This window comes from Balaenoptera borealis (assembly GCF_965194805.1).
Source record: "Balaenoptera borealis genome assembly, chromosome: 8".
In the NCBI taxonomy this organism is placed as follows: Eukaryota; Metazoa; Chordata; class Mammalia; order Artiodactyla; family Balaenopteridae; genus Balaenoptera; species Balaenoptera borealis.
The window spans coordinates 114,639,257-114,666,612 of record NC_138865.1 but is presented as its reverse complement, the minus strand read 5'-3'; the positions used below and the strand labels follow the sequence as shown (position 1 = coordinate 114,666,612).

Genomic DNA, 27,356 nt, shown 5'->3' with positions numbered 1-27,356 from the left:
GGGGGCGGGGTCTGGGCCATTTTTTGGGGCAGCATGGGGCCGTTTGGCCTCTGGCGCGTAGGGCTGTGGTTGAGTCTGGCCGTGAGCCGGTGCGTTTTGGAACCCCGGCCCCCGGGGAAGCGGTGGCTGGTGAATAGAGTGAGGGACGGCAGCGTAGGGTAGCCAGTGTCTCCTGGGCAAAGCCCCCCCCCCCAGTTCCTTGTCATAGTTTTAGTATCAGAAATGAGTCCGATGCTCGGATGGGCTCCAAACTTCCAGGAATTCCGCTCCTGCACTGGGGTGCCCTGCCCGCCCACCCCGGGGGCGCCCGTTTCCACTCGGCCTTCTGAAGTCTCCGGGGTTTCTTGGGCTCCTCTTCGTACCCCTAACCCACTCTGGCCCAGTTTTCCGTTTACCTTCCCCTGCTTTGGGTCCCGGAGGGCGCTGTGAGAAGGCGGATGGGGAGAGTTGTCGGGCCTCGGTTTCCCCGGTGTCGCCCGCAGGTGGCCGGCCTGGGGAACCCTGGACTGCCCGGCACGCGGCACGGCGTGGGCATGGCGGTGCTGGGGCAGCTGGCGCGGCGGCTAGGTGTGGCGGAGAGCTGGGCGCGCGCCCGGCGCTGTGCCGCCGACCTCGCCCTGGCCTCACTCGGGGATGCGCAGCTGGTCCTTCTCCGGCCACGGCGGCTCATGAACGTCAACGGGCGCGGCGTGGCCCGGGCCAGTGAGTTGAGGTCCCCAGGGGTGGGCCGCCCGGGAGGGCGCAGGGGCCAGCGAGGGGATTCTGGGCTGCGGCAGATCAGTTCACCTGGAGCTCCAGGTGCCTGTTGAGCTCCAATTGCTGCCTGGCCTTGGGTGATTGTGAGAGCCTCAGTTTCTTTATACATGAAGTGGGGTTAATTGCGGCCCCTCCTCATGGGAGCCTTGAGTCGGGACAAACCCCCTGGGCAGGTCAGCGGTAACCAGGGCCACCGTTTCCCTGTGCAAGCGGAGCTGTTTGCACTGACGCTGAGGAGGTCTGCCTGGTGCACGATGAGCTCCACAAGCCGCTGGGGAAACTGGCTCTGAAGTTGGGAGGAAGTGCCAGGTGAGGCCCTGAGCTGGTCAGGGTGGGGATAGGGAAGCTGGCCTCCCAGCTGGAGTGGGGTAGGGTTGCCGACCCCAGTCTTGGCAGGGGATGGGGTGAAGGGTGCTGACCCAAGACAGCACTAACTGCTCCTCTCGTATCCCTTGAAGGGGCCACAATGGAGTCTGTTCCTGTATTAGCTGCCTCAACTCTAACATGAGTCCTGCACTGGGTCGGGTGGGCCGGCGCAGGGCCCCCGACACTCCTCACCAAAGCTCCCTGGGCCCCTCTGGCTCGCCCACAGGCAATGCCACGGCTGCAGGTGGGCATCGGGCGCCCGACACACCCAGACACAGTGCAGGGCTACGTGCTGGGCCACTTCTCCCCCTGCTGAGCAGGAGCTGCTGCCTCCATTGCTGAGCGCCACCGACCTGCTCCTGGACCACAAACGTGAGCAAAGCCAGAGGCCTTCGTCAGGGCCCTGACGCCAGTGGACTTGGCTCCTTGCCTGACTGTCGTGCCCACACACCCAGCCACGTCCACAGAGGTGCCACGCCAACCTGTGGTATCTGTTTTTTATATAACTCTTCTCTGGGCTGCCCCAGGCTGCCTGTGGACGGAAGCGGGGACTGTGGCCGGAACAGTCCATTTTTGGGATAGGAGGTTGGTCTTCTGTGTCCTACTTAGAAAGTAGGGAAACTTCAGGAAGACTAAACTTTTTGAACCTTTTTGGAGAACCAGAGGTATGGATCTGTAAGAACAAAGATGCCAGCTTGGAAGCTGAGGCCTGCTCGGGGGGTTCCCACCTCTCCCCTGCCGGCAGAGGAGGGGGCCACAGGGCCTAGCAAGCCCCCCTCCCAGGGGATGTGTGGGCATGTCTTAGCCCACTGAGGGCTTGCCACACCTTTCTTCAGCCCATTTTACAGATGAGGAAATGGAGGCTTAGAGAGGTCCAGCCACCTCCCCAGGGCCACACAGCTGCAGCGTGGCAGAGCCATGATCTGCACCCAGGGCTGGCTGCCATCCTGCTGTCCCCAGGGCCCCTGGCACCCTCACCTTAGGGCTGCTGTGTGCCCATAAGTTTCCCACACGGGTGGTATGTGAGAGCAGCCTGAGGTCCTCAGGGTTGGGTGGGATGTGGATCCGTCGAGGCACCAGGCCCAGGCCCCCTAGCTGGTAGGGTGTGACGCTGGACAGCTGCTGCAGCAGAGGCCCTGTCTTGAGAGGCTGGGTGCTGCACCGCCTATGGGGAGAGGGCTGGTGTCATCACCTCCACTTCATAGATGAGGAAGCTGAGATTCAGACAGGCTTTTGGGAGCCAGGTTTCGGGCCCAGGCTCAGCTGAGGACAGCCCTTGGACTAGTCCCGTAGCTCCTTCCTCTGAGGTCACACAGGGTCACTCGCTCACCGCTCCTTTGGTGGGCCGCAGGACTGGCTCTCCCGGCGGGGGTACACAGCCATCTGGCGGCTCAGGGCCATGGCCGAGCTGAGCATGACCAGCAGGTGCTTCAGCATCTCGTTGCGCTGCAGCTGGAACACTACATCGAAGTCACCGTCCTCCTCGTCGGGCTGCATCTGCCGGTAGGGGTGCGGGCGGGCCCACGAGGTCAGGCCCTTCATGGCCCCAGCACCCACCTCTGGGAAACTCCAACCCCAGTGCCTGTTTTCTCAGTGTTCCCTGGCTGTGGTGGGATACCCATTCTCCAAATGGGAAGACTGAGACCCGAGGCCTTCCAGGGCCTCAGAGGACTCCATCCAGCTCCTTTGAGACCTCGAAGGGGTCTTTGAAGTGCAGAATCAGAAAAGGACAGACTTGCCAGGAATCTCACAGGGAGCAGGTGGGGCGCCTGGCCTGGCCACCTCCAATGGCCCGGTTATCTCCGAGCAGTTTCTGTCCTTGGCTCCATCCCCCGTCCCCCACTTTCACCCACTTCCAGTTCACCTGCACAATGTCCTGTAGGAAGGAGGTGGCCTGGGCCAGGGCTGTCTCCAGGCTCGCCCGAACCTTCTGCTCTTCGGCCAGCTCCTGCTGTAGCCGCTGCCCCTCGGCCTGCTGACGCTCCAGCTGCAGGTTCAGCTGTTCTCTCTGGCTCCTGGGCCCGGGACCAGGACAAGTCAGCCTCCTCCCCATTCTAGGGTGAGGGGCCCTGCCTTTTCTCTCCAGCCCACAGGGGCCCTCGGCCAGCCCCGGGCCTCAGCCTGTTTGACAGATGAAGCCTCAGGGCCCCTCTAGAGAGGGGGAGTCGCTGGCCCGTGTCACGTGGCCACAAAGGGAGGGGTTCCCACCTGCTCCCGCCGCTTGCCCTTCTGCGGGCCGCACCTCAGTGCTTGGTGGTCCTTCTGCAGCTGCATGAGGCTCTGCTCCAGCTGGCTCAGCAGGAGGCGCAGCTGCTTGGCCTCTGCCCTGCCCTGCTGCTGCTCGCGGCACTTCTCCGTCAGCATGAGGATGATCTGCAGTGTGGGCAGGTGGCCATGCCCTGGGCCCACCACAGGCCCTCAGCCAGCCCCGCTCCCCCGGAGAGGCCAGCCGAGGCCCTGGGAGCCCGGCACCCTCTCTAGATAGCAGCTGGGTCCCCAGGGTTGGGTTCGACTTCAACCAGTTACGGGGGCTTTAAACCAAATACAAACCAGAGATGGGGCCAGAGCCCGCACAAGAAGGGCCCCATCGCCTCACAGCTACCTCCCTCGAGATTTGGCCCCTGGGGTCCACCCGTGAGGGGCTGTATTTGCCCGGAGGACAGGGCCCCTAGGGTTCCTTCCTGTTCTCCGTGCCAAACACCCCATGATGAGGGCCTGGAGGGCACACCTTCTTGTGGCCTCTGCTGTGCCTGGCCATGACCTTCTGGGAGTTCTCCAGCAGCTCCAGCTGTTTGCACAGGTTGTCCTGGTTGCCCCTGAGCTGCTCGTTCTCCTGCAGCAGCTGCATGCCTTGCCGGGATATCTTGGCCAGCTGCAGGGTCACGGTGTTGTTCTCCATGATGGCCCGCTTGGTCGTGTCCCACATCTGGCTCGTGGCCACCTTGCGGAACTCAGTGGCCACCATGTTCACGCGCTGGATGATCTCCTTCTTCAATCTAACAGGAGGGGTGGGAGTGAGGGGGTCGGACAGAGTGGGTACAGGCACCTCCTGCCTACGCGGGGGTCCCCAGAGCACCTAGATCTCTACATTCTCTCCCCCAGGAGGGGATAGGGCCACAGGCGGGAGGCTTTTTACTGTAGACCCTTTGTACCATTTTGAACTTTATCCATGTAAATATTATTCATTATTAAATAAATATAAGTTAAGTCACAGAAGGTGGCAAAAGGAAGTCCAGGGATTCTTCAGCACCGGCGTGAGAACTGGGAACCTTTTTTCCCCTCCACCGTAAATCAGCCAGGATTGCGAGGAGCAGCGGGTCGGGGCGTCTAGGAGCTAGTGCAGTCCCCCCAGTTAGGAGCCGAGGCTGTCAAAGGTCTGAGGACCGGGCTGTGCTTGGCACCGGCCTGCCCACCTGTCCTTGTCCAGCACCGACTTCTTCTCCAGGTTATGCACGTAGTCCTTGTATTCGTTCTCCTGCTTCCGCAGCTGGTCCTCCAGCAACATGAACTTCTCCATGAGCTCCTCTTTCTGCAGCCGGAACTCCTCCAGGGCTGCCAGCTTCCCCCCTGCCCCGCCGCAGGGCACAGGCCTGGTGAGGGGCCACCTCGGGAGGGCAGGGTCCCGGGGATCTTGAGCGATGATGCCCCTAAACGTCCCGATCCAGTAGGGCCAGTCCCCTGTCCCCACACATGCCCTGCACGGTCCTGCCCACCTTTATGGCTTCGTCTGGAATGCTCTTCTTCTCCTCCACTAGTCTTACAAAGCCTGGGCTTCAAGGAGCCTCCCTTGACACTCTTCTCTACTCCCCTCTCATGAAAGTGACAGTGACAACAGTCACTGAATTTGAACACCTTCTCTGGATCAGGCGCTCATGCTGTCATTGAAACTCATAACCACCCTTGCCAGCTGGGTGACCTTGGGCAAGACACTCCCCCTTGAAGTGCTTCCTCACCTACAAAGTGGCCAGTGGTGAAGGGATTTCCTGCCTCAGGATTGCTTGGACAATTACCATGGAGGATACATGTGGGAAGCAGCACGTAGCTGTTGTTCCTCAAGGTAGACGTATTATCCCCATTTCCCAGGTGAGAAAACAGGGTCAGAGAGAAGTGCTAGCCCAAGGTCACAAAGATAGTCCATGGGAGAGCTAGGGTTTGAGACCAAATAAACAGAGCCTTGGATTCCCCACCCCCGTGGCGTGTGCCCCCAGGCTCGCTGGCCAGTGCCCCTCACCAAGGATGATGTTCTCAGTGGTGAGCTGGTCCTTGGTCTCCTGGAACTCGTGGCGCACCTGGGCTAGCTGTGCCTCGAAGGCGTCCTTCTCCATCTCCTTGGCCAGCTGCAGGCTTTGGAGCTGCTCGTTGAGGTCGGTGATCTCATCCACCCGCTGGTTGAGCGTGTGCTTGAGGAAGGCCACGATCTCCTTCTTGTTGTTGGCCAGCTGCTCAAACTCCTGGCGAAACAGCTTCTCCTGCACAGCCAGCTCATCCCACTTCTGCTGGTACCTGAGGCAGGTGCGGGGCAGAGGTCCAGGGAGCTGGACAAGCCAGCCCTCCATGCAGCTAGGCTGCTCCCTGGACCCTCCCATATCAGGGCATTTGAGGTTCCAGCCTCATGTCCCACTGTGCCCCCTGATCAATGCTTGCGACCAAGCCAATGCCTGTGCTCGGCACTTTACGTTCATTACATCACTAGAATGTAAGGTCCGTGAGGGCGGAGCCTCTGTCTGTTACATTCACAGCTGTGTCCCCAACACCGAGGAGAGTGCCTGGTACACAGTAGGTACTCTGTGTATTTGTTGAATCCACAAAAACCTGTAAGGAAGTAGGTACTATGATGATTATACCCATTTCACAGGTGAAGAATCTGAGGCACAGAGGGATGAAGCATCTCTGAGTTAGTAAAGGGCAAAACCAGAACTTGAACCCAAGTCAGTCTGACCCCGAAGCCGAGGCTCTCAACCATAATGCTTGCTGCTGGCTCTGCGCCCTCCTTAATACTTCAGGACTTTGCGATCCCAAGCCTTTGCACCTGTGATCTTCCTTACCCTCCTCCACTGAGTGAACCCCTGTGTTGCCGCCTCAGTGGAGTCTTCTTGGCCCTTAGCAGCATTTGTGGCCCTTTCTTTGGTGCCCTCCTGTAGGTTGACCCTTGTTGCACTGGGAAGTCAAGACCTGACCTCCTCCATCTCTGTATTTTGGTGGCCTGGCAGAGGAGCTTGGCAAATAATAAGTACCTAATAAACATCTCCCAAATACATTCCATCTGGTGTCTCAGCTTGAGGGAAGCTTGTGAATTTTTAAGAGTATCACATAAACAATTTTCTGGTTTCCAATGGAATAATTGATAGAAGTTATTTGGAAGGATGTTTTACTTCACAATTGACTCAACCAGCATCTTTTTTTTTTTTTAAGCCACGCTGCGCGGCTTGCAGGATCTTAGTTCCCTGACCAGGGATTGAACACGCGCCCTCGGCAGTGAAAGTGCAGAGTCCTAACCACTGGACTGCCAGGGAATTCCCACAACCAACACCTTTTGTATGGCTACTGCACACAGGGCAGTGCAAGGTACAAAGCTGAATGACCTGATCTGTGGAGCAAGGAGGCAGCCTGGCGTGGCAAAGTCAGGGGCCAGGGTTCGCATTCTGGAGCCTCTTCTTCGGGGTGCCTTCCTCTCCCTGAGCCTCAGTCTCCCCACCTCTATAATGGGGATGACATGAGGGCCTCTCTCGTGGGACCATTTTAAGGACGCGGTGAGCGGCAGCACAGGAAGGTCTCAACGTTAGCTGTGAGTATCTGCAACATCACCTGGGGAAGACCCTCTGCCTACTTGTCACCAAAGGGGTGTGTCTTTTAAGTGTCACCCTGAGACTGGGCTAGTGCATCCTAACTGAGAGGAAACCAGTGTAAAAATAAGAAAAGTGGGCAAGTGAACGTGTCTCAGAAGAGTTAGAGAATCCCCTCTCCACATACCACCACCCATGTCTCACAACCCTCCTCATTTACATTCGGGGAAACTGAGGCCCAGCATGGCCGAGTGGGCTCAGCAGCTGGGGAAGCCGGTGGGGCCCACAGATCAGGGAATCACGGTGCAGGCTGGGGGGAGGGGGCAGGCAGAAGGAGGGACACGTGGTCACCCGCCTGCCAGGGGGCTGCCATTTCCAATTCATCCCACTGATTGAACTCTGCCGTCTTATAAAATGCATGGTCCCACTGGGCAGCGGTGAGGCACGAGGGAGTGGTGCTTGCCTGGGGTGGGCTCGCCCTGAGACCCCGGAACTCTGGGGGCTGAGATGGAGCAGGGACATACATTTTGCCTCAAAGTGTTACCTAGGAGGAAACTGAGGCTGGGGTAGGGTGGGGTCTGGACATCCCATGGGAGTCCAGAACATAGGTCTAGGACCCCCTGGCTGAGCCCACACAGCGGCCAGCGCTGACCCAGCAGAACCACCCTACCCGCCCACCCACCGGGCCAGCCTGTCCTCCAGGTCGCGGATCTGGATGTGGTAGAACTCCCGGATCTCCTCGCTTATGGGCGTTTCCATGGGCTTGTTGGCCGGGCTGGGATCCTTCTTCCCACCTTTCTTCTTCTTGACCTCGGGTTCCTTGGGCCCCTTGCCTGCCTTCTTTCTGGGAGCCATGGCTGGGTGGCAACCACTACTCCAGGGCCCCTTTAAGAGGCCAGGTGGTTGCTAAGGAAGTTGTTCCCATACATAGCAACAAGCTGAGGATGTGAGGCAGGGCTTAAAGGGACCTTCCTTCTTCCTGGCGAGGCTGGGCTTCAGAGACCAGCCTCCTGCTCCGAGGCCAACGGCGTCACAGGGGCCCTAGGCCTGGGTGTCCCAGGTCATGGCATCTCAGAGATCAGGACGCCAGGCTCACAGGACGTTCTTTTGGGCTCTCGGGAGACCCCTCCTTCCCTCAAGTGGAAATAAGTGACATGGGAATATTAGAGTGAGTCAGAGCCCTAGAAATCACCACCCTGCCCCTTTGTGCCCATTGGGAATGGGAGGGACTTCTACAGAGCTCCCCCCCACCCCCACCCCACTCCCGGGTCAAGAAGCCCCTCCCTCTGAGCCCAGCTTGTTCATTCTTTGGTGATGCAGCTACACAGCAAAATCATTCTCTCGGTTCACCCAAAGCCGGGTGGAGAGGCAGTATGGTAAGGAATGGATGTTTTCTATCAGAGGCTCCCATGCTGGGGTCCCAAGATGTCCCAGTCCAGAGGCTGGTTCAATTTTCCGCAAAGCTCAGGGGAAGTGCTCCATCTGCCCCATGCTGACCCCGGCAAACAGAAGCCCATTCTGTAGCTTTGGTCTGGGGTGGCAGCATCCTGGGTCAGGAGGGCAGTCGGTGACTGGTTGGCAGATGCCCTAGCTGGCAGCCGTGTGCCCCAACCAGGCTCTGGCCCCTTCATGCTCCTTCTCCTGGCCCTCATCTCCAGCCAGCCACGCCTGCATGCCTGCTGTGTCCACCCAGCGCTTGTGAGCCGAGGCACTCCCCGGGACAGTGGCCGGGTCCTATCTATCCCTGTTGTCCCAGGGCTCGGCAAAGGCTCAGCACTTAGCAAGAGATGGCTGCTGCCCTTCCCTAAAAGTCTGACGGCTGGACAAGCGGCAGCTCAGTGTTACTTCAGCAACTGGGGTTGGTTTGAGCAGCCGGATCTTGTAAACAGTGGGATCCTCGGGGTGGGTGCAGGGAGACGCGGAGGTGGGTGTTTGGCAATGAGGCAGGTTGCAGCGGCGGTTGGTTAAAGCAGGCTCCAGTTTGGGTACAGTTTCTCGCATCCCATGGAAGAGACATCTTACATCTTGGGCCAGTGGCCTGACCTCACTGAGCTGTAAAATAGGGAGACCATGTTGTGGACTGAAAGTGACCTTGTATGTGAAGTCCATGGTGCAGGGATCTGGCCCAGGGATGCAGTAGGCACTTAGTAAGCGGCAGCTGACGTTGCCATCCGCGGAGCAGGTGGGTGAGGCTCCAGCCTGCTCTGTGTTGAGCAGCCTCTGGGATTTCCAGCATCCCAGTACCCCCAGCCTGTGGTGGTCCGTCTTTCCCAGAATATCTGTTCCCTGCAGGCTGGGGCAGCCCTGGGAGGGCCGCCACACTTGTGCACGGGCTTCAGCCTTTCCACAGACTCACAACAGTGCAGCGAGTCCTGGGACTGCAGACGGGGCGACACCGAAGCCCCAGAGAGAGACTGACCTGGCCCAGCGCCCGAGACCTGGGGCCAGCAGGGGGGCTGCCCCTCTAGCCCAAAGCAATGCCCCCAACTCCGGCTGGACACCGCCCTTCCCCGACCTGAGCATGGCATGAGGGGCCCCAGAGGAGCCCAGCCCAGGCGAAGCTTCTCCATGGTGCCACCCCAGTGCCCTTCCTCGTCACGCCTCTCAGGTTTCTTCCTTCTTTTACCTGAAGCACATCTCAGGAGGTAGCTCTGGGTGCCCAGCCCAGTGGGGCAGCATGACCAGCAGCCCCTCAGGCTGCCTGGAGCCCACAGAAGGCGTCAGCTTTGTACCCCCTTAAGGCAAGTCTCACCAGACAATAGCCTGGTTGTGGAGATGCACCTTCCACCAACTGGCCCTGACTTGTTGGATTTCTTAACAGTATGAGGGAGATCAGAATTTGAATGAGAGGGTGACTGGGGACAAAAGGGTAGAAACGGAAGTTCCTACAAAGAACCCCACAGTATACTGCGCCCAGTATTCTAGCAGGTTTCCAGTATGACCCCAACACTAACTTAAGGGTCCCCTCCCCACTGGGACCAAACTCATCACAGTCTCTCCAGGTCACCAACAGGCTTCATGACCAGCAGGATAAGCTTTTCAGATCTGGAAATAAGCTCATCGGAAGGCTAGATGGTGTGGCAGCAGGAATGGAGGAGGACAGCAGTAACACAGATAAAATGACCTCATCACGTGCCCGAAATGCACCGGCACCACATGCTCGAGTAGGGCGCCACCTGCCAAGACAGAGCCCTGCTGTCTCTGCGATAGAGAGACATTCTACATACAGAGACACAGGACGATGGAAGAACTGCCTGGTCTCAGGCAGTGTAGTACACACTTCATGGATCATTTCCAGACGCCAGGTCGCTCTAGATCCTAATGCAAGTAACAGTGAATGGATCCAGAAGGCTCCGAGCCACAGCCAGGGGTGGCTGGGCTCCTCCCCAGTGGACCATTGACAAAGCCTTTCTCCTTCCGCTCCCCAAAGTAAAACCAGGCCGCGAGTCACCCTGGACACCGTGAATGGGCGCTGATTTATTTATTTATTAGACTCAAGTGCTTTAGTACAGAACAGTACAGAGAGGATACATGTTTGTGCTTCAATACTTTCAAACACTGAGATTCTGATAATTTCAAGGTGAACAAGTTTCAAGACAGACTAGCTTTTTTTTTTTAAAATATCCTTTTGATAAATTATTTTTATATAAATAACAGAGAAAGGAAAACCAACATGTCGGACAAACAAGGTCCTGAAGCATGAGCATCGATCGTTTGGTCAAGGGCAGGGGACAAAACAAGCAGTAACAAGAAGAAACAAACCAAGGCAGGTCCCTACAGTCTGTCCTAAGGAAATAAGATCTTGTAAGGGGGGGAAGGGAGACAGACCTGAAAACTAATCTGAGTGCAAAGGGGAGATTTCAAAGCCTTGAGAAGAGAATGCCACGATGCATCTAATGGGGCGGGTGAGGAGTATATTCTGAAAGGGAAGTGAGGGCCGCGGAGAACTAGCACACACCACATTTGCAATGACGATGCCACAAGACAGTAATATACACACACGGTTTGCAGGGGTTAAGGGGGTGGGTGGGGGTGGGCGCGGGACATTTTTGTGACTTCCACTGTCATTATAGTTCACAACAGCAGCAGAACAAATAGTGCGCTCCCTTCCGGAGAACGAGCTGCTGAGTCCTGAGGGCGACGAGACATCCTTCCTGCATTTGCTTCTTCGATTTCTGCATTAGAGCTAAGTTTTATACAGCTACGTTTTTATACAGAGAATAAAATGATTGTTTTCTCTTACAAGCACGACGACATATGACCCCACACTACACAAAATAAAGTATTAGGAAGTATCTTAAACGGAGGATAACCTGAGTGGGATCAGGGTCTGGATAAATCCACCGGGCCACTCTTCAGGTGGTTTGGAGTGTCAGGGGCACACACAGTGCTCTACAGGAAGGGACCTCTGACCAGGAGCCTGCGGAACTCGCTCTGCTCTGGTTCGCTCCTGTCCCGTGAGCTCTACCCAGGCTGACCCTGCTGAGAAAGAGCAGCTCTGTCGGGGGTGATGCCTGGGGAAAGATGGGGTCTGGTCTGAAGGACCAGGTCTAACTGCTTCTCCAAGGGACCCAGGTCCCCGGTGGGAGTTTGCTCCCCACTCGTCTGGGGACAGTGACAGATCACAGAACAGGATCACAGCGCCGCGGCAGCGGCCAGGGAGCGAGCCATGACAGGCACCCAGCCTGACTTCCTGTGGACGCCCCCAGCCCCTACCTCCAGCACGGGGGAGGGGGGGAATGAGCCCCCCTGGGGAGAGCAGAGGTCGACTCCAGCTCAAACCTCTCGAGATGTCACCTGAGCTTCACTTCCAAGCTTATCTGGATGAGAGCTGGCACTGAGGGGTAGGAACTGGAGTGAAGATAACAGATTAATACTCAGTTTAAAATACTCCAAGAACGGACATCTCAGTGATTCCCAATAAGAACAGGAACGATCCCAAACGGGTTTTTAAAAACACCCAAACATCTACCTTCCCATACGCAAGCAATGTGCACATGTCACGCTGGGTTATGTACAAGGTCCTAAGATCATGACTGATGGGGAGGAGGTGTCCATTCATCATCCTACACAGTTCAGAAACCCTCCAGCAGCACGTCCCGCACACCGAACGTCTCCTCCAGGATACATCTAGAAGGTACTCTTTTTTTTAAAAAACACAATGCATTATTTTGTTTCAAACGAGAAGAGGGCATCACCAAACACGAGAACGCAGCTGGCGACAGTGCCGGCCGGGCGTGCAGAGCTGGGGCAGGCGATGGAGGGAGAAGGGGGTCAGCAAAGGAACCGAGGCGGTCAGCGGTGGTCAGGGCTGCGAGCACTTTGGGGAGAGGGTTCGTTTTTTGGAGGCGTGGCTTATTTTTTAACTGCTTATTTCTTCATCTGTTTTATTCAGTTTCTTCAGCGTGTCCAGCAGTTTCTGTGGGGTGAGAATGTGCGTGGATCCTGGAGGAAGGCAGAAAAGACCGTGAGCTTGCCAGCTCCGGTTTCGAACACTTTCCCCTTTCCTGCCCTGTTCTATCCCCAGAGCTGTAGCCGTTCCCCCTCCCCCACCCCACGCAGGGAGGGGTTGGGGACTGGGGTTTGGGGCCTTGTCCCAGTAGGCCTGGGAGACACGTGAGGGCTGTGGATACACAGAACACACCCTCTGGCTTGGGCAGGGTCCCGGGCTGTACCAAGGAAGGAGCCCGCCTCTCCATCAGTGCTCAGCGCTGCCGTCTGCCAGGGGACAGGGCAGCTGCACTTCTAATTCTCTCCTGAACTCAAGGTGAAACCAGGGAGAGAAGTTCCAAACCACATGGCCGGGGAAGAGGCTGGGAATGGGGCAGGGGTTAGCAGGGGGGACTGTGTGTGGTAAGAGTGGTTCAGGTAGGGAGGAAGAATTGGACGGGCGGAGCGCCTGGGGGAAGCCACTGCCTTCCGGGAGCCCGCTGGCTGGGACCGCGTGGTGGGAGGGACCTCAGGTGTGAAGGGGGAAGGGCCGGGGTACCTGAGGCCTTACCTTGCAGAGACCGCGCATTGTTAAGAGGTTAGAAATGCTTGCAAAAATTTAAGCTAATGGAATTAGATATACTTCTACTGCAAAAAGAAAAAAGAAAAAAGGAAAAAAAAATGAAGTCCTTTTTCATAAGGAGAGAGAGAGAGATCTCATAAGTGCAGTAAAAAAAGATGCATGGATCGTGTGGTTTGGACATGGACTTAAACAGAACAGGAGTGACTGGCGTGTGAGCGTGAGGCCTGCACGCATGCAGCAGTAGGCTTCAAACAAAGAGATCCCGGTGCGAGAGGAGAACTGAACAAAAGAGACCCGTACTTGAAAATGTGCCTCCCTGGAGATGCGGCCAAGTGAGTGGGCCTTCACATGAGGAGGGGACCAGAAACCACGGGATGCCAGATTTCCACCCTGAGGGCAGGCAAAAGAAAGCTTTGGCTGGCTTGTTGGGAGTGATTCCAAATACCAGGGTCCCTGTGCCTTTGACCGCTACTTGCTCAGCTGACCTGTGACTGCTGGCACTGCAGCCTGGAGCCTTCCTGGTCAGTCCAGGCCAGGAGAACACTGGTGAAGCCCTCTCTGGTGTGAGAGCCTTCTCAACATCCCGTTCTCTGCAGCTCAAGCCCCAGCCCCACCCAGGGCCTGCTGAGTGAGGAAGCAGTCCCCAGCTACTTCCCCGAGGTGCGGAGCGCGATGCCCTGAGAGTGCAGCCTGCGCCAGCCCCTGCGCCCAAAGCTGACTCATTCTGCAGACCCGAGGCTCCTCTGGCAAGTGTGACACCGGTTTCAGCAGTGTGTCCCCCTCTCCCCCGAAGACACTCACTTCTGTGACCTTATCAATCTTCCTACTAGTCCTAAAGGTCAAAGGCTGCTCCACAAATGAGGAAACGGGGATAAACGTTACCAAGTTCTGACCAGAACCACTGGCAGAATGAAAGCCTTCCAAATCTCAACTCGATGCAGCAGTTTGAGTGTCTATACCTGAAAGACAGCTGCTGGGAACTCCATGAAGGGGATTAGCTTGGGGGCTACCTAGGTTAAGGCAATGCACATGCCAGAGAAACTGTCCCTAACGTCCTCCCTCGCAGCCAAAAGGCCTCTGAGCAGATGCCTATTCCAAGGTGTCCCCTACCCTTGCTTATGTGCAGATTCAGGACTTGGAGGGAGGCCAGAAAGAGGTGAAGGAATCCACGCTTCAGAACTTCCAGATATTATCTGATTGCTGACCATCTGGTGTTCCCAATCTTTGACTGAAGGCAGAAAACTTCCAGCACCAACAGTATCAGGCAACAGTTACATTCCTGGGCCCTAACTATCAATACCTGGTCTCTTTAAAGGATGCAGACCAGCTGGTGTTAATCCGAATCACCTGAGGGCCAATTCTTGCCACGCAATCAACTGTATCGCTTTAATACCCCGGTCAAGCTTTTCACCACCACAAACATTGCCAATGTTCTCACTTGAACCCACAGGTGGCTGACCATGTCGGCCCTCTAGAACAGCAAGTGGGTTCTACTGCTCTGAGGGTCCCTCTTGTTCTACATAACTGCAACACTGAAACGTGAACGGTGGTCTCCAAAACAAAGTCATCCAAAGACTCTCAAAGCTGGGGGCCAGACACAGTGACCTCTGCCAGGACAAAATCCTTCTTTCTTCACGGACGGCACCTGAAAACCACAGGAGTTCTGACAGATCAGCTGGTCTAGCTGTTCCTGGATTTGGCTGAAACAGTCCTGCTGACTCAGACTACTGAGGGCAGTACCGGTGAACGATAGGATTAAATTGTATATTTAAGAGCAGCCCAGGTGAGTTTGATGATCTGCCAGATGTGGAAGACAGTGGTCTTGCCCACCCACATCCAAGACGCCCAGGGTGGTGAGGCATGTTGGTGGCACAGCCAGGCCCAGAAGCCATGCCACTGCTCTCAATTCTGGGGGCCCTGTGGCTTCCTGCCCCAGGAGGGGATGTGTAAGGGAACGCTGAAAAAGCAGCTGGGCATTGGATCGGCTCTGCGTTCAGATTCAAATCTGAGTCCCACTGAAAAATGAAACTTATCTGACCCTGATCTAGAATAAAGCAAAGTACTCAACATAATAAAACAAATACACTCTCCCGTGTAAGTGCTCTATAATAGGTCTAAGCCAGCCTTTCGGCCCCCTTTCATCAGCTCCTGAGGCCTCCTGGACCTTCCCTAATGGTCGGTACTTTTAACACAAACCACCTAGAGCACCGAGGTGAAGATCTAACCAAAAGATTTCATTTCTTAGACAATTGAGAGGAATGATGGATTGATTAGTGGGGACTGAGCCAAAGCTTGGTGGCATCTGTGCACTTCAGTTATCCATGCCCACTCCCTTCAGCCCAGCCCTGGGGAGCCAGCCTCGGCTCCAGGACAGAGAGGGGCCAGGAGGACGGAGCACAGCACCGGCACCTGCACAGGGCCCGCCGCAGAGGCTCGTTCACTGCTAAGCAGGGGAAACCCATCCCTTAAAAGCTAAGTTCCTGCAAACACCAACATGGGGGAGGAGACCACTCAGCCTCTCTAACGCCCTGCACTGTCCTCGGCTTTGGTCACCTGGACAATCGCAACAGACGTGGGCAAGTCGGAAGGCTCAGCTGCTTTCTGACCTCCCTGGTATGAGGGCTCTGTACCTCACTTTTCCTTAACTGAACTCTCTAAAATCCAACACTGTTCAACAAAGCATTTCAGAAGCCAGGAACAAACAGCCAGAGTCTGTTCGTGCTCGCTCTGCTCTGATGGCAGCTGAGACCTCTCTGCTGATTGAACATAAAACAGAGGAAGCAGTGTGCAAAGAAGAGGCATCTTCCAAAGCAGGGAATCCCAGAATGAATCCTAGCAGGAGCCCCTGGGATCTGGGTTTGTGATTCTTTCTGACTCTGCAAGTGGTCTGTCATTGCTCATTTGTCCTTTGAGAAGCCTCGAAATACACCTTGCAGCAAATGCCGTCCACCTACCTGCCATCTGCACAAGAACCAGATGTCTCTGATTACCAACCTACCAAGGTGCTGCTGAACAATGGCTGTTTTTTTTAGTTGCTTTTATTGACCACCCACTGGCCTCGCTTTCTAGGGTGAAGGCAGCCTGGGCAGGATGGCAGGTAGCCCAGGGCCACAGCCAGCCCCGATGTCCTGGCTCACAACCACTTGCTTCTTCTCATCTCCCTACTGCCCTGGGGCAGCTATCTCCGGCTCAGGCGAAGAAAGAGGAGCTAAACAGCACAGCCTCCGGTGCAGACCTTTAGAGCAAGCCTTTCGTGGATGGAGCTTATTCTCTTTAAAAAAACAAGCACACTTCTGATGTCACCCAGCCAGGGTTCTGATGTCCATTCCCCCAAAGGTCGCCAGAGAGTGTGCCAGAGTGCACAGGGCTGCCTGGTTTAAGCCAACAACTGAACGACTGCATTACAGACGGTCAGAGCCCGAGCCGCCTCGGGCCCTGCCATCCAGCCTCCCTGTGTTCTGTGTACTGTGACCCAGTGGGAATGACCTCCCCCAGTCACACAGGTGCTTGTGGCCAAGCTGAGGCTAGAGTCCATGCCTGTCCGCGGCTCACTCACGGGTGACTCACGCTCTGTAACTCACCGGGCCACGTTTCAGCCCCGGGTGGGGGTGGGGACATTTCTAGGGTGCATCCTCAACAGAGTAGACGAAGTCAGGTACACAAGACGTGGCCTCATCACAGAATGTGTAATGAAACTAAAGAATGACTAATGGTGCAGTGAGGTCTTCAGGGTCAGTCTGCCATCTGAACAGGTCAGGGGAGATTTCCAGCACAAAAGAAGGGTGGAAAGAGAGAGGAAGGACTGAGGACAAGGATAAAACCTGGGTAATCTGCCAAACTGACAACGGGTTCCCGGGTAACTGACATAAAGGCACGAGCATGGTGGGAGAGAAGACGCTCTTTAAAAACAGCACATAGCGTGGAGAACAGATTTCTATCCAAAGGCTCTCAATCTGACCAGGAGACTCCAATGGGAGAGAGGGATATGATTCTCAACTCTCGAAAGGATCCAAAGGAGAATTAAAACAAAAGCAATTACTGAAAGAGCAAATGACTGTTAAGTGCTGTTTTTCCCCAGAGGAACAGGAGACATGAGCTCTTTCCACCAGTGGCTGGAGTTCACCATGTACGAGGTGGCTTATGACCCCATCACCCCTTAGAAATTGTTCCTCAGGATAAATGTCCGTCCTGGGAAAAAGGTATTGACACATCTAACTACCACTGACTGGGAGTCTACCCTGACACCCTCTGCCAAGCATTCCTCATGATCGTGTGCCCACTGGCATCTCCACTGGAGTTCTGCCTTGGACAGGACTGTCCCTGAACACCTGCTGGTCTCCCTCTCAAGTTCCCACACCACATCACAAGCCGGAGGCTGCCTGGTGTTCTCTGCCTGTGGCCACAAATTCACCCCGCGGCCAGCAGGCTGCGGCACCGTGCCTGTGGCATCCCTGCACGTCCAGCTCCCCCTGGAGGACTGTACACAGCAGTTGTGATCGCTTCTGGTCTAAAGCCCACAGGGCTGCAGCTGTCTGACTGAGCGACAGGTAACCCGAGGTATGAGCGAGCTGGCAAGCTGGAGCCCAGTGGGGCTCAGGGTAGGGTTGGTGAGGGCAGCATCGGACACATTTTCAATCGGTGTTAAGAACTGCAAGCATTTTCTCGTTAAAAGAAAATCAAATAAATAATAAACGGAAAAGGGAAAAATAAAGAAAAAGAGTGACGGAATAAATCAAAGAAAACCCTTCAGAGTGGAAGAGTTTCTTTTCTGTAATAAGCTGCTTTTACTTTGTTTCTTTGGCTCTCACTCCATTGTTGGAGCCTGATCCTCAAAAGATACCCTAGAGGACTCCCGGAAGTCGGGGTGTCTCAGGTCCATGAGAAATTTGGTGGGAGTGAGAATATGAGTAGAACCTGCGGGAGAACAGAGGCCGGCTGACTGCTTGAACAAAGGTACGTTACCGGAACATGCCAACTTAGGCCTATGTTTTATGCAGCCAATGAGGTGCGAGAGAGCGAGACGCACACGCACGCGCGGAGCACACGCCGTGCACACGCGGCGCATGCGCACATGGGCCGCGAGGACACCCAGCATGCACAGAGCGGGCGGGGCCACACAGCGGGCGTCAGCGGTCTGCACCAGGCCTCTCCACCGATGTGCAGGGGCGACCCTGTCTCCCCGGGTCTCCGCCTCCCAACAGGGAACCTCAGGTCGGGCCAGCGTGGAAGAGGGGGTTACAGCGAAGCCTGGCTGTGACGGCTTCTGCCCGGGAAAGCTGTGTTTGAGCAGAGAGTTAGCCAACACGCTCATGCAACATGTACGCAAGCAGGGAACACCGAGAGCTCTGGCACGGGGTCCTATGTAACCAAAAAGGAAAGAACACAGGGAGAAACGGTGACCAGACAGGGGAGGCTTCAGGGAGAGGGGAGGGGGGTGTGCGAGCTCCCCAGTGAATGGTGGTATCTGGAAGGCGGGTTGTGAAGACAGTGCCAGCTCCATCTTGATACACCCAGGAACGGCCATATGGACTGGTCTGCAGAACCTGCTCACTCTGAAAGCTTGGGGGGCACTGCGCCTTGGTCCCCCCAAAGTGGAGGTATAAAACTGACACATCTTATTGAGATCAGGGCAAGGGCAAGGGCAGGGCCCAGCCAGGGCAGTAGGTGCTGATCACCTCTTGCCAATCAATGTTAAGAGGTACTCTGGGCAGGTCCAACTCCATTTTGTTAAGGGCAAGATGGGACAAAAGGAAGGCATCTGGAGAAAGCAAGATTTTTCTCAGCTCACTCTTCCTCTTCCAGCCGAGAAATTGGAGAAGCTCCTGTAGACATGAAAAAGGAGAAAAATCTTCTCCTGCTGCCTTAAGTCAGCTCTTATAAGTTACTTCCTTTCTTCTGGAAAACCAGCAGGAAATAACCAGAAGGGGTATGACAGACCCTGAAGTAGTAGGAACTGGCTGGGGGAACCCTCAGCAGAACCCAGAAGTCAGGCCAATATGTTTCAGGCAGTATCTGCTCTCCCTCCTCGTCTGTGCATCTCCAGCTGACAGGTAAAGGAGCCGGTAATCATTTACCTTCCGTTCACTGTGTGTCTTCTGGATGTGAGGCTGGAGGCCAGGAAACTGACACCACCCTACCCTACTAGGCCAGCACCAGGCCTAGTTCAGGCTGTAAGTGGGTGCTCTTAACCCCATTTTCGTGGGTAAGGAAATAACAGCGTGGAGAGGGGAGGCACTTTCGAGGTGACCCACGTGGCAGTGGCAGAGCAGGAATATCAGCCTGGGTCTGTTGGAGCCTGTGACCAGGCTCTTCCCACCACATGGGGCTGCCACTCGTCAAGAGACAACAGTGCAGACATGAGGAAGGAACCCTTCGCTTGTCAGCGTCTGCCGTCCACAAACGTGTCTAGAGACTTAAGTTTTTCAGGGGCAACAGAGAACCGAAGACAGAATGAAACACCAAAGCATGGAATGGAGTCCAAGTGCAGTGAAGCGGCCCCTTCCCTCTAGAAAACATACCCCACTCACCTATGAGCACTTCCCACTTTCCATTGGCTTGGGTCACCTCGTAAGCACAACGCATCTCATTCAGGCTCACGCCCCCCAGGATGAAGATGATGAGGCGAGGACCACTGCGGTACTCCCCTGGGGCCTTATTCTTATGCCAGTGCCCATAGCGGGCGCTGGGGCAGGAGAGAGGGGGAGGGAGAGGGAGAGAGAAAGATATTAATCATGTTTATCTGCATTCACAGCATTTATACTTCATACCTCCATGACGTGTTACACACTTGTTCTGTACACCAGTGACCGAAACAGAGCAGACGCTTAGCGAGTGTTGGCTGAACTGAACTGCAGTGCAAATTATCAAGCGCTTTGGCTGCCGGGAGAAGAATCACTATGAGCGCCTGTGCTGTGACCCCATCATGCAGGCAACAGACGAGTTCAGGTCAGCTTTAAAGCTGGACGTTCAGCGCTTCACCCGCATGATGTCGGTCCCGGTGTCTCCCCCCAGTTGTACAGTTCTGGGCTTGTCTGGGACACTCTGCTGGAGGGAGCAGTGACCACAGAGTCCGAGGCCTGTCTGTAGCCGGCACACTGATTCACTGGACAGATGTGCACCAGGCGCCTCCCTGGGCGGGGGCCACCCCAGCACCGAGGAGCTGACCTGAGTGAGATGTGGCTCTTGCCAACCAAGAGCTCAGGCTTAACTGGGGCGGGTGGGGGCGAGGTGGGTGGCAGGAGGATGGCGGTCTGCGTTGCGCCCCAAGGAGAGGAGCTCAGTGCCGTGGGAACAAACACGGGGGAGGGCCTTCTAGTGCCGACCGGGCATCACTGGGGAAGGCTTCCTGGAGGAGGTGACACCGAGCTGCCTCCTGAACGACAGGCATCTCAGTGGCAGGACAGTTCCCCAGGTGCCCCCCCCCCCCACTCCCGGCCCCGGCTTCCCTCAATGGGCCTTCACCTTGTCCTCGGAAACAATGAGAAATTGGTTGCTTCCAGGCTAAGAAAATGGGGAAAACAAAACAAAAATCAAAACAAAATGAGGGGCCATCTCTTAAGAAGATCATATACGTTTTTTCTTGTGTGGAGAATTACGTTGAGGATTTTAAAGTGTTAAATCAGCCTTGCATTCATCAAACAAACCCTTCAGCAAGATGCATTGGTCCTTGTATGTGCCACTGGGTTTAGTTTGCTAATATTTTATCTATAACATTTGCCTCTCTGTGCTTGAGGGAAGTTTTATTTAATGCCATTTTCAAATTTGCTTTTAGGATCATGTACTCCTCATAAAATAAGTGGGAAAGTTTCTTCTCTCTTTCTATCATCTGCAAATGTGTTAACGTTGAGTGGTTTCTTCATAAAATACCAGAAGAATTCACCATTGCATCCATTGGGTTGGGATTTCTTTTGTGGAAGTTTTAAAAATAACTAAAAAGTTAATAGGGGTCACTGAGTTTCTATTTCTTAATTGTCAATTTTTGTAATTTGTAAAATGCATTTGTCCGTGTCATCTAAATTTTCAATTAAATTAGGATAAATTTGAAACAGAACGAGGAGAGCAAGGCTTCTCTGAACAGTGGAATCTTTACCCTTCTTCCTGACTTAGGACAGCATTAAAGCCACTTTCCACATCGCGAAGGCCAGCCCAGAGGACCTCAGAGTCACTTTTTTTTGCCTGTGCAATCATTTGTTTGTCTGCCGTTGTCAGCCAGCCTGGCTGTGGCACTGTGTGGGATTTTGTATTTCACTCCAACGCTGGCAATAAACATTTGGCCTCCACTGGCATCATGCAGGCCTGAGAGTGACGACAGAAGGGGGGCACGGTGGAGAGAGAAGACGGGCGGGCAAAGTACGAGTAGAGGCACATGTATTGAAAAGTGTTACCCTGGGAGCCTGCGCCACACACAAGAGGGAGGCAGAGAAGAGATTCTGGAGGCAAAATGTGTTCCTAGTGTTGAGAGTCCCAGGGACTGGCTGTGAAGATGTGGCCTGCAGAGCACAGCAGGAAAAGCTTCTGGATGAACATGGCAAGGTGGTGAACAAGAGGAAGAGCTTTCAAAAACATGCACAAGGCCTCATGGGCAGCCAAGAAAACACAGAGGGCTGGAGAACCCAGAGATGGAAGCATGGATTGCTGTCTGCTCACATCTCCAAGCTGAGAAATGTCTGAACATCACCAGGTACGTGGCAGAAACCCAACAGACCCAAGGCATCCACATTTCCATCATCTATGTTTCCATCAAGGATGAATCTGAGAAATGTGGCTCTATGCAGTTGATGTATTCATCCCTTTCTTAATTAATTACTAAAATTAACTAATGAATGAAAAGTGAAGACAGAATACACCAAGTGCCTACTACATGCCAGGCTCTGTTCTAGGCACTGAGGATAAAACAGACACGAATCCCTGCCCTCATGAGGCTGACATTCTAGTCGGGGGAGACTGGCAGTAAACAAGGTAAATATTAACAGCACACTAAGCGGTGGTATAATCTATGGAGAAAAAGCAGGGAAGGGAGACAGGAAGTTGGGGTGCTGTAATTTTTTCACTATTTTCTGTAATACTTTATTGAGAAATAATTCATGTATCATACAGTTCACTCATTTAAACTGTATAATTCAGTGGTGTTCAGTATAGTCACAGAATTGTGAGCCGTCACCACAATCAATTTTAGACCATTTTCATCAACCCCAAAAAGAAATTCTGTACCTATTAGCAGTCGCTCCCCATTCCCCAACCCTTACTCCCATCCCCAGTTCCGAGCAACCACCAATCTACTTTCTGTCTTGAGACTAGCCCGTTCTAGACATTTCATATAAATGGAATCATAGTGTATGTGGGCTTTAGTGATTGGCTTCTATTCACTTAGTATAATATTTTCAAGGTTTGTCCATGTTACAGCATGGATCAGTATTTCATTCCTATCTTTGGCTGAACAATATTCCATTGTATGAATGTACCATATTTTTTTTATCCATTCATCAGCTGATAGACATTTAGGTCATCTCCACTTTTGAGCCGTTAGGAATAATGCTGCTAGGAAGACTGGTGTACTGTAATTTTAAACAGGGTGGTTAGGGAAGATGGGAGAAGGTAACAATTTATGAAAAGACCTGGAGGAGAAAAGAGGCGAGCCATGCAGAGATATCTGGGGACAGATCATTTCAGGCGGAGGGAAAAGCAAGTGCAAAGGTCCTGAGGCAGAAGTAAGCCTGGTGTGTTCGGGGTAGAGCAAGGAGGCTGGTGTGGCTGAAGTGGGGGAGGAGTAGGGGGTGAGGGAGGAACGGGAAGCCAGGGGCTGAAGGGCCTCATGGGCCGCTGCCAGGACTTGGCCTGCACCCTGGCTGTGACGAGAAGCAGTGGGAGGGTTCTTGAGGGTTGTGCAGCGTGACAGCAGGACTGCCGTGCGGCTGCCGTCCAACCAGACACGGTGCCGCTCGCTCCCTGCCCGCTTGCTCAGGGACTTGCGCTCACCTGACCGCGGTGGTGCTGAAGGAGGCAGACGAGCGGGTGGAGATGTACGGGTAGTGCTTGCTGTCAAGTCTGTCGTCAATGGCGTCCTGGAAAGAAGAGGCACAGCTATCGACGGGCCATCTCTTTGCAAAGGGCTGACGCAATCAAGGTAAGACAATTCGAAGAACAAGTCACTCAGCCAGAACCATGTCCAGCTTTGCAACAACCAGAGCTCCCCTGCCCGCTGCCCGCTACCGGGCGCCTCATGCTGTGCTCAGAGCGGGCGGACCAGATGCTTCGTAACCAGCGGATACAATGAGATAAGTTTGTAGGTCTGCTCTTGAAGAGAAGTTTTTTTTAAAAAACCTGCATTGGGCTTCCCTGGTGGCGCAGTGGTTGAGAATCCGCCTGCCAATGCAGGGGACATGGGTTCGAGCCCTGGTCCGGGAAGATCCCACATGCCGCGGAGCAGCTAAGCCTGTGTGCCACAACTGCTGAGCCTGTGCTCTAGGGCCCACGAGCCACAACTACTGAGCCCACGAGCCACAACTACTGAGCCCATGTGCCACGACTACTGAAGCCCGCACACCTAGAGCCCGTGCTCCACAACAAGAGAAGCCACCGCAATGAGAAGCCCGCACACCGCAATGAAGAGTAGCCCCTGCTCGCCACAACTAGAGAAAGCCCACACGCAGCAACAAAGACCCAATGAAGCCAAAAACAATAAATAAATAAACTTAAAAAAAAAACCCTGCATTAATTTTTCTTGCTTCTCTTCCACCCTTTTATGTTCCATGTGAGGTTATAAATGTCGCATCCTGTCCAATAAACTCCTGACCCTTGTCATCCGTCTTGAAGACACTAGGCATGGGTAGTCTCTCAGGCAAGCTGAGGCCTTACAGCCTCGGTTACCCAAGGGCCTAATTATCTGGTGGGTGGATCCAGCTACCCACCCCCTGCTGCCGAGAAGTCTACACTCCTAACAGCTATCGTGTGAAGCCCACACATGTCTCTTTGGGGGACTGGGGTTGGGGGTGGGGAAGGAAAAGGGAGCAGAGAACAAAGGAGGGAATGAGACAGAGCGGTTGATCCACCCTGCCAAGCAAAGAAACGTAATTGGTTTCAAGATGTCTCATGTTCACCCATCTTTTTGGTTTGTGGGTTTTAAAAATAGGAAGCTGACTCACTATATATACTTAAAATATATTTATTTTAACATACAATTCAGTGGGAACACATGGACTGCTATGCATTAACAAAGGGATCCTGGCCAAGACCTTTCATTCTCTGGACCCCAGTCCTGTCCACCTGTCAAGGGCAGGAACTGGAAAGACCATCTCCAATTCCCACCCCAAAGCTCCCAGGGTGCATCAGGATTCTACACAGGGTTTCCTCGACCTCGAGCTACAAGAAGGGGAGGAAGGGGCACCGCTGGGCTACCTGACTTTCACAGATACGAAACACCTACTATGCGCAAGGCTCGGTGCCAGAGGACACGTCAGGTGAGGACACAGGACCAAGGTCTAAAATGACGAGCCAACACGGCGAGCAGCACACACATGTAAAGAGCACCCTGACACACGCTGCGGGAGCCCAGGGAGGCCTCCGCGGTGCTGGGTGGGCAGACAGGTGGGCCAGTGTATGGGACATGGCAGGAAGGCAGGGTTCAGGAGGTGGAAAGGAGGGTGAGAACTCCAGGCAAGGGAGAGGGTTGAGCAGACACATGATCGGCAGGGTCTGTGGCTGACGTGAGGGCTGAAGGAGGGGCGCAGCAGGAGAGGAGGAGGATGGGCTGGGGTCTACTTCCAGAGGCCCTGCCACCCTGCTGCGTCCTTGGCGTGGCACGCCTTACTCATAGGAACTTCAGGTGCTGTGATGCGTTTGGTTCCTTCGGCTGCAGTACCATTGAGGGGTCTCTACTGCGGGGCTCAATCGTGTGGATCTGAGGATCCACACCTGACAGCCTCCTGGGGCTGCTCTGCACAAACCCTCCAAGGCCTGGGTGCAAGTCCCCGGGTGTCACCCCCACCCGACGGCAGGTGAGGCTGAAGCCTCCGGGCCTCAGGTGCAGAGCCCCGGGCCCGGCTGCCCTTGTACCCTCGTCTCGGCCCGCGCTGACCTCCATGATGTCTTTGATGATCGGGGTCCATCGTGAGAGCTGGTAGGTCTGCTCGCTGATGCGCTCCTTCCGCTCCGGTTTGCTCCTGCGACGCAGCGTGGACTGAAGGCAAACACACGGATACGAGGCTCTGAGTCAGCGCCTGGGCTCCCTTCTGGGAGTCAGCCCTGGCAAAGACTAAGAAGTAGGGAGCTTTTCCTGCAAAAGCCCGGACTATGCCCCATGGGCTCCAGCCCAAGAACCTGGAGCAAACGTGGTTCTTCAAAGCCAGGAAAAATGGCAAACGTGGGTCAAACGGATAAGTGCCATTTCTTACAAACGCAGGGAGTTAAAAAAATTAGTTTGTTGTCAACTATAGGAGAAAATACTGCTTTGGTGTGACTTATCCTTTGATTTTGCTTCAACAGCACGGGATGCACTGAATGAATCATCTCTGTTCTCATTTGGTCCCTTTGTGAACAAGGGCCTGAAAACGCCAGATGGCCCCCAGTCACAGGTCTCTGGTCTGGTGGCTCCGGAACAAAGCTTTTGACTCTAAGATTCCAGAAGGAGCCCACCTACAACCCTGCTTTACCAGCACTGAGGCGTGAGCTGACTCCCTGCAGGAAGTGAGGTTCCTACAAGCAAGGTTCCTGGCGGGGGGCTCTGAAGAGTCCTGGAGCCCCCCGCCCGGCCTCTTCCAGAGTTCATTGCTGGTCGGGCCCCCCACACCTGACCCCACTGGGTCCTGAGTCATTGTCAGAGAAGCAGACCGAAAGGTGGCAAGGCGGCGTGACACTAATCGTTGTGTTCACAACCTCACAGAAGATGCTGAGTCTAAGTGTCCTACGGCAGAGCCAGGCTGACTCAAGACACGTGGGACGGAGCTGGTATGACTCCTGTTTGGGGCGGGTTCACAGACACAGCTCGGCTCTGTGACTATGTGTGCCTCCTTGATGTGCCCGCCTGGGTTCCTGGCGCTACACCTTGATTTTATGTATACCTCTACCCCTGCATCCCTCTGATTTTATGTTTTCTCCTTCTCAGTGTTGAGTGTGTGTACTGTAAGCTGCCTTAAGTCAGTCAGGGGAGAAGAGATGAGAGCTGCTGTCTCCCCTCTGCCTCCCCCCGATGCGAGGCTGGTGCTCACATCTGTGACGATGGGCACCCCGAGGTGGGCCATGTTGGTGATGATCTCACTGTCCTCCGGGGGGATCTGGGCGTGCTGGATCAGCTTGTTCAGGTTTTCCTCGGTGATGCCTGCGAGAACAAAACCCCGATCACCACGCCAGCCCCTGGACATCACACACTGAGAAGCAGAGCCTGGGGAACAGTGCCCCTTCTCCTCGGGATTAGTGGGAACTAATCCGCTCATGGCATCAGGTTTACTGTAAGACAAGACAAGATCAGGACTCCAATTCCACTCTAGCCTACGGGCTGTGACCAGCAGCAGCTGCCCCTCATGGTCTGTATTTCCACCCGTCTCCTGCTCCTCAGCCGTCACCACCACCCCTGGCCCACATCACAGTCAGCTTGGACAGGAGAGCCTCCGTGTCCACATCTTCGGCACAGTGGACACCTATGGACACTTATGGGCAACATATGTGGGTAAAAATCAGTTATTTAAAGGCACAGATTACAAGTGTGGGGCAAGTTAAAAGTATCTAGCAGAAACGCTCTAACAAACTGGCCATAAAGCCAATAGACTCTCCCAGCTGTCCCCACCCTATCCTCTTCGAATTATCCTGTCCCTTCGACTAACTCCAAAATCAATGGGGGATACTCAGCCTCTAGTTGCAACTGTTTTGCCTACATGACATTTCCCCAGATGTAAACAGCCCCTCAGATCTTATTAAACACCCCTTTCCTTCCCTTTTCCTTGTCTTTTACACTGTTTTCCACTTTGTTCTCTCTCTCCCAGCTGCCTCATTTTCCCCAAGAAAGGGCCTATCCCCTCCTCTATATCCCACCGTTCCTACCATTCTTCAAAAAGATGTAGAGAAGGATGATGCGGATTTTGTCGTAAGTGCTGACATTCGCGTCCAGCAGAATGGGGACAATGGCTCTCATGGGGTCCTTGATCTTCTCCCCTTCAGCATCCGTGCCCATCGCCAGGTCCTGCAGAAAACACACCATGTTGACCCCATTTCTGGCAACAGTCTGGACAAATGGTAACTATTAGAAAACTGGTTCTCCATAAACGTCTGGGATGTTTAGTTTGGTTGGGGGAAGGTCTTCAGCAGGTGCTTATGCTCTCAATTAATTAATCAGAACGGGGGTAATCAGCACTGGTATCTACAGCATCAGTGAGAACGGAGGAAAGCCCCAGGCTTCGCTTTCCAAAACCAGAAACCACGCTGATTCGCCATCTTGTTTAAAGGCAGGC

The 27,356-nt window shown here is 54.5% G+C and overlaps 3 protein-coding genes across 5 annotated transcripts in view; 1 reads left to right on the top strand and 2 right to left on the bottom strand.

Annotated features, from left to right (window-relative positions):
* Positions 1-9: 9 nt before the first annotated feature.
* Positions 10-1,529, top strand: PTRH1 (peptidyl-tRNA hydrolase 1 homolog; the record flags this gene model as incomplete). The annotated part of the gene is given in 7 exon segments (XM_082402724.1): positions 10-129; positions 483-702; positions 967-984; positions 987-1,065; positions 1,215-1,260; positions 1,349-1,429; positions 1,431-1,529. Coding segments are annotated over 7 exon segments (639 nt in total). The 5' UTR covers positions 10-33.
* A 186-nt stretch (positions 1,530-1,715) lies between these two features.
* Positions 1,716-8,087, bottom strand: CFAP157 (cilia and flagella associated protein 157; the record flags this gene model as incomplete). 2 transcript variants are annotated; one of them, XM_082402665.1, is made up of 9 exons in its annotated part: positions 7,588-8,087; positions 5,354-5,625; positions 4,536-4,689; positions 3,851-4,118; positions 3,365-3,495; positions 2,987-3,137; positions 2,453-2,619; positions 2,101-2,287; positions 1,716-1,795 (listed from the first exon to the last, which is right to left on the bottom strand). In XM_082402665.1, the coding sequence occupies exons 1-9, from the start codon at positions 7,758-7,760 to the stop codon at positions 1,724-1,726; spliced, it is 1,575 nt and encodes a 524-aa protein (XP_082258791.1). In that variant the 5' UTR covers positions 7,761-8,087. The 2 variants fall into 2 exon arrangements, with proteins under 2 accessions (XP_082258791.1, XP_082258790.1); XM_082402664.1 differs by lacking the exon at positions 1,716-1,795 and having other exon boundaries at positions 1,987-2,287.
* Positions 8,088-10,371: 2,284 nt separating this feature from the next.
* STXBP1 (syntaxin binding protein 1) overlaps positions 10,372-27,356 on the bottom strand; it is a 69,974-nt gene continuing 52,989 nt past the window's right edge. Inside the window, exons 14-20 of one of the 2 annotated variants that reach the window (XM_082402659.1) lie at positions 26,950-27,088; positions 26,121-26,230; positions 24,992-25,093; positions 22,894-22,979; positions 19,446-19,600; positions 17,707-17,832; positions 10,372-12,350 (exon numbers count right to left, since the gene is read on the bottom strand). In XM_082402659.1, coding sequence (XP_082258785.1) covers positions 17,723-17,832; positions 19,446-19,600; positions 22,894-22,979; positions 24,992-25,093; positions 26,121-26,230; positions 26,950-27,088 — 702 coding nt within the window. In that variant the 3' untranslated portion in view covers positions 10,372-12,350; positions 17,707-17,722. The remainder of the gene's footprint in view (positions 12,351-17,706; positions 17,833-19,445; positions 19,601-22,893; positions 22,980-24,991; positions 25,094-26,120; positions 26,231-26,949; positions 27,089-27,356) is intronic. The other variant, XM_082402660.1, reaches the window with a different exon arrangement.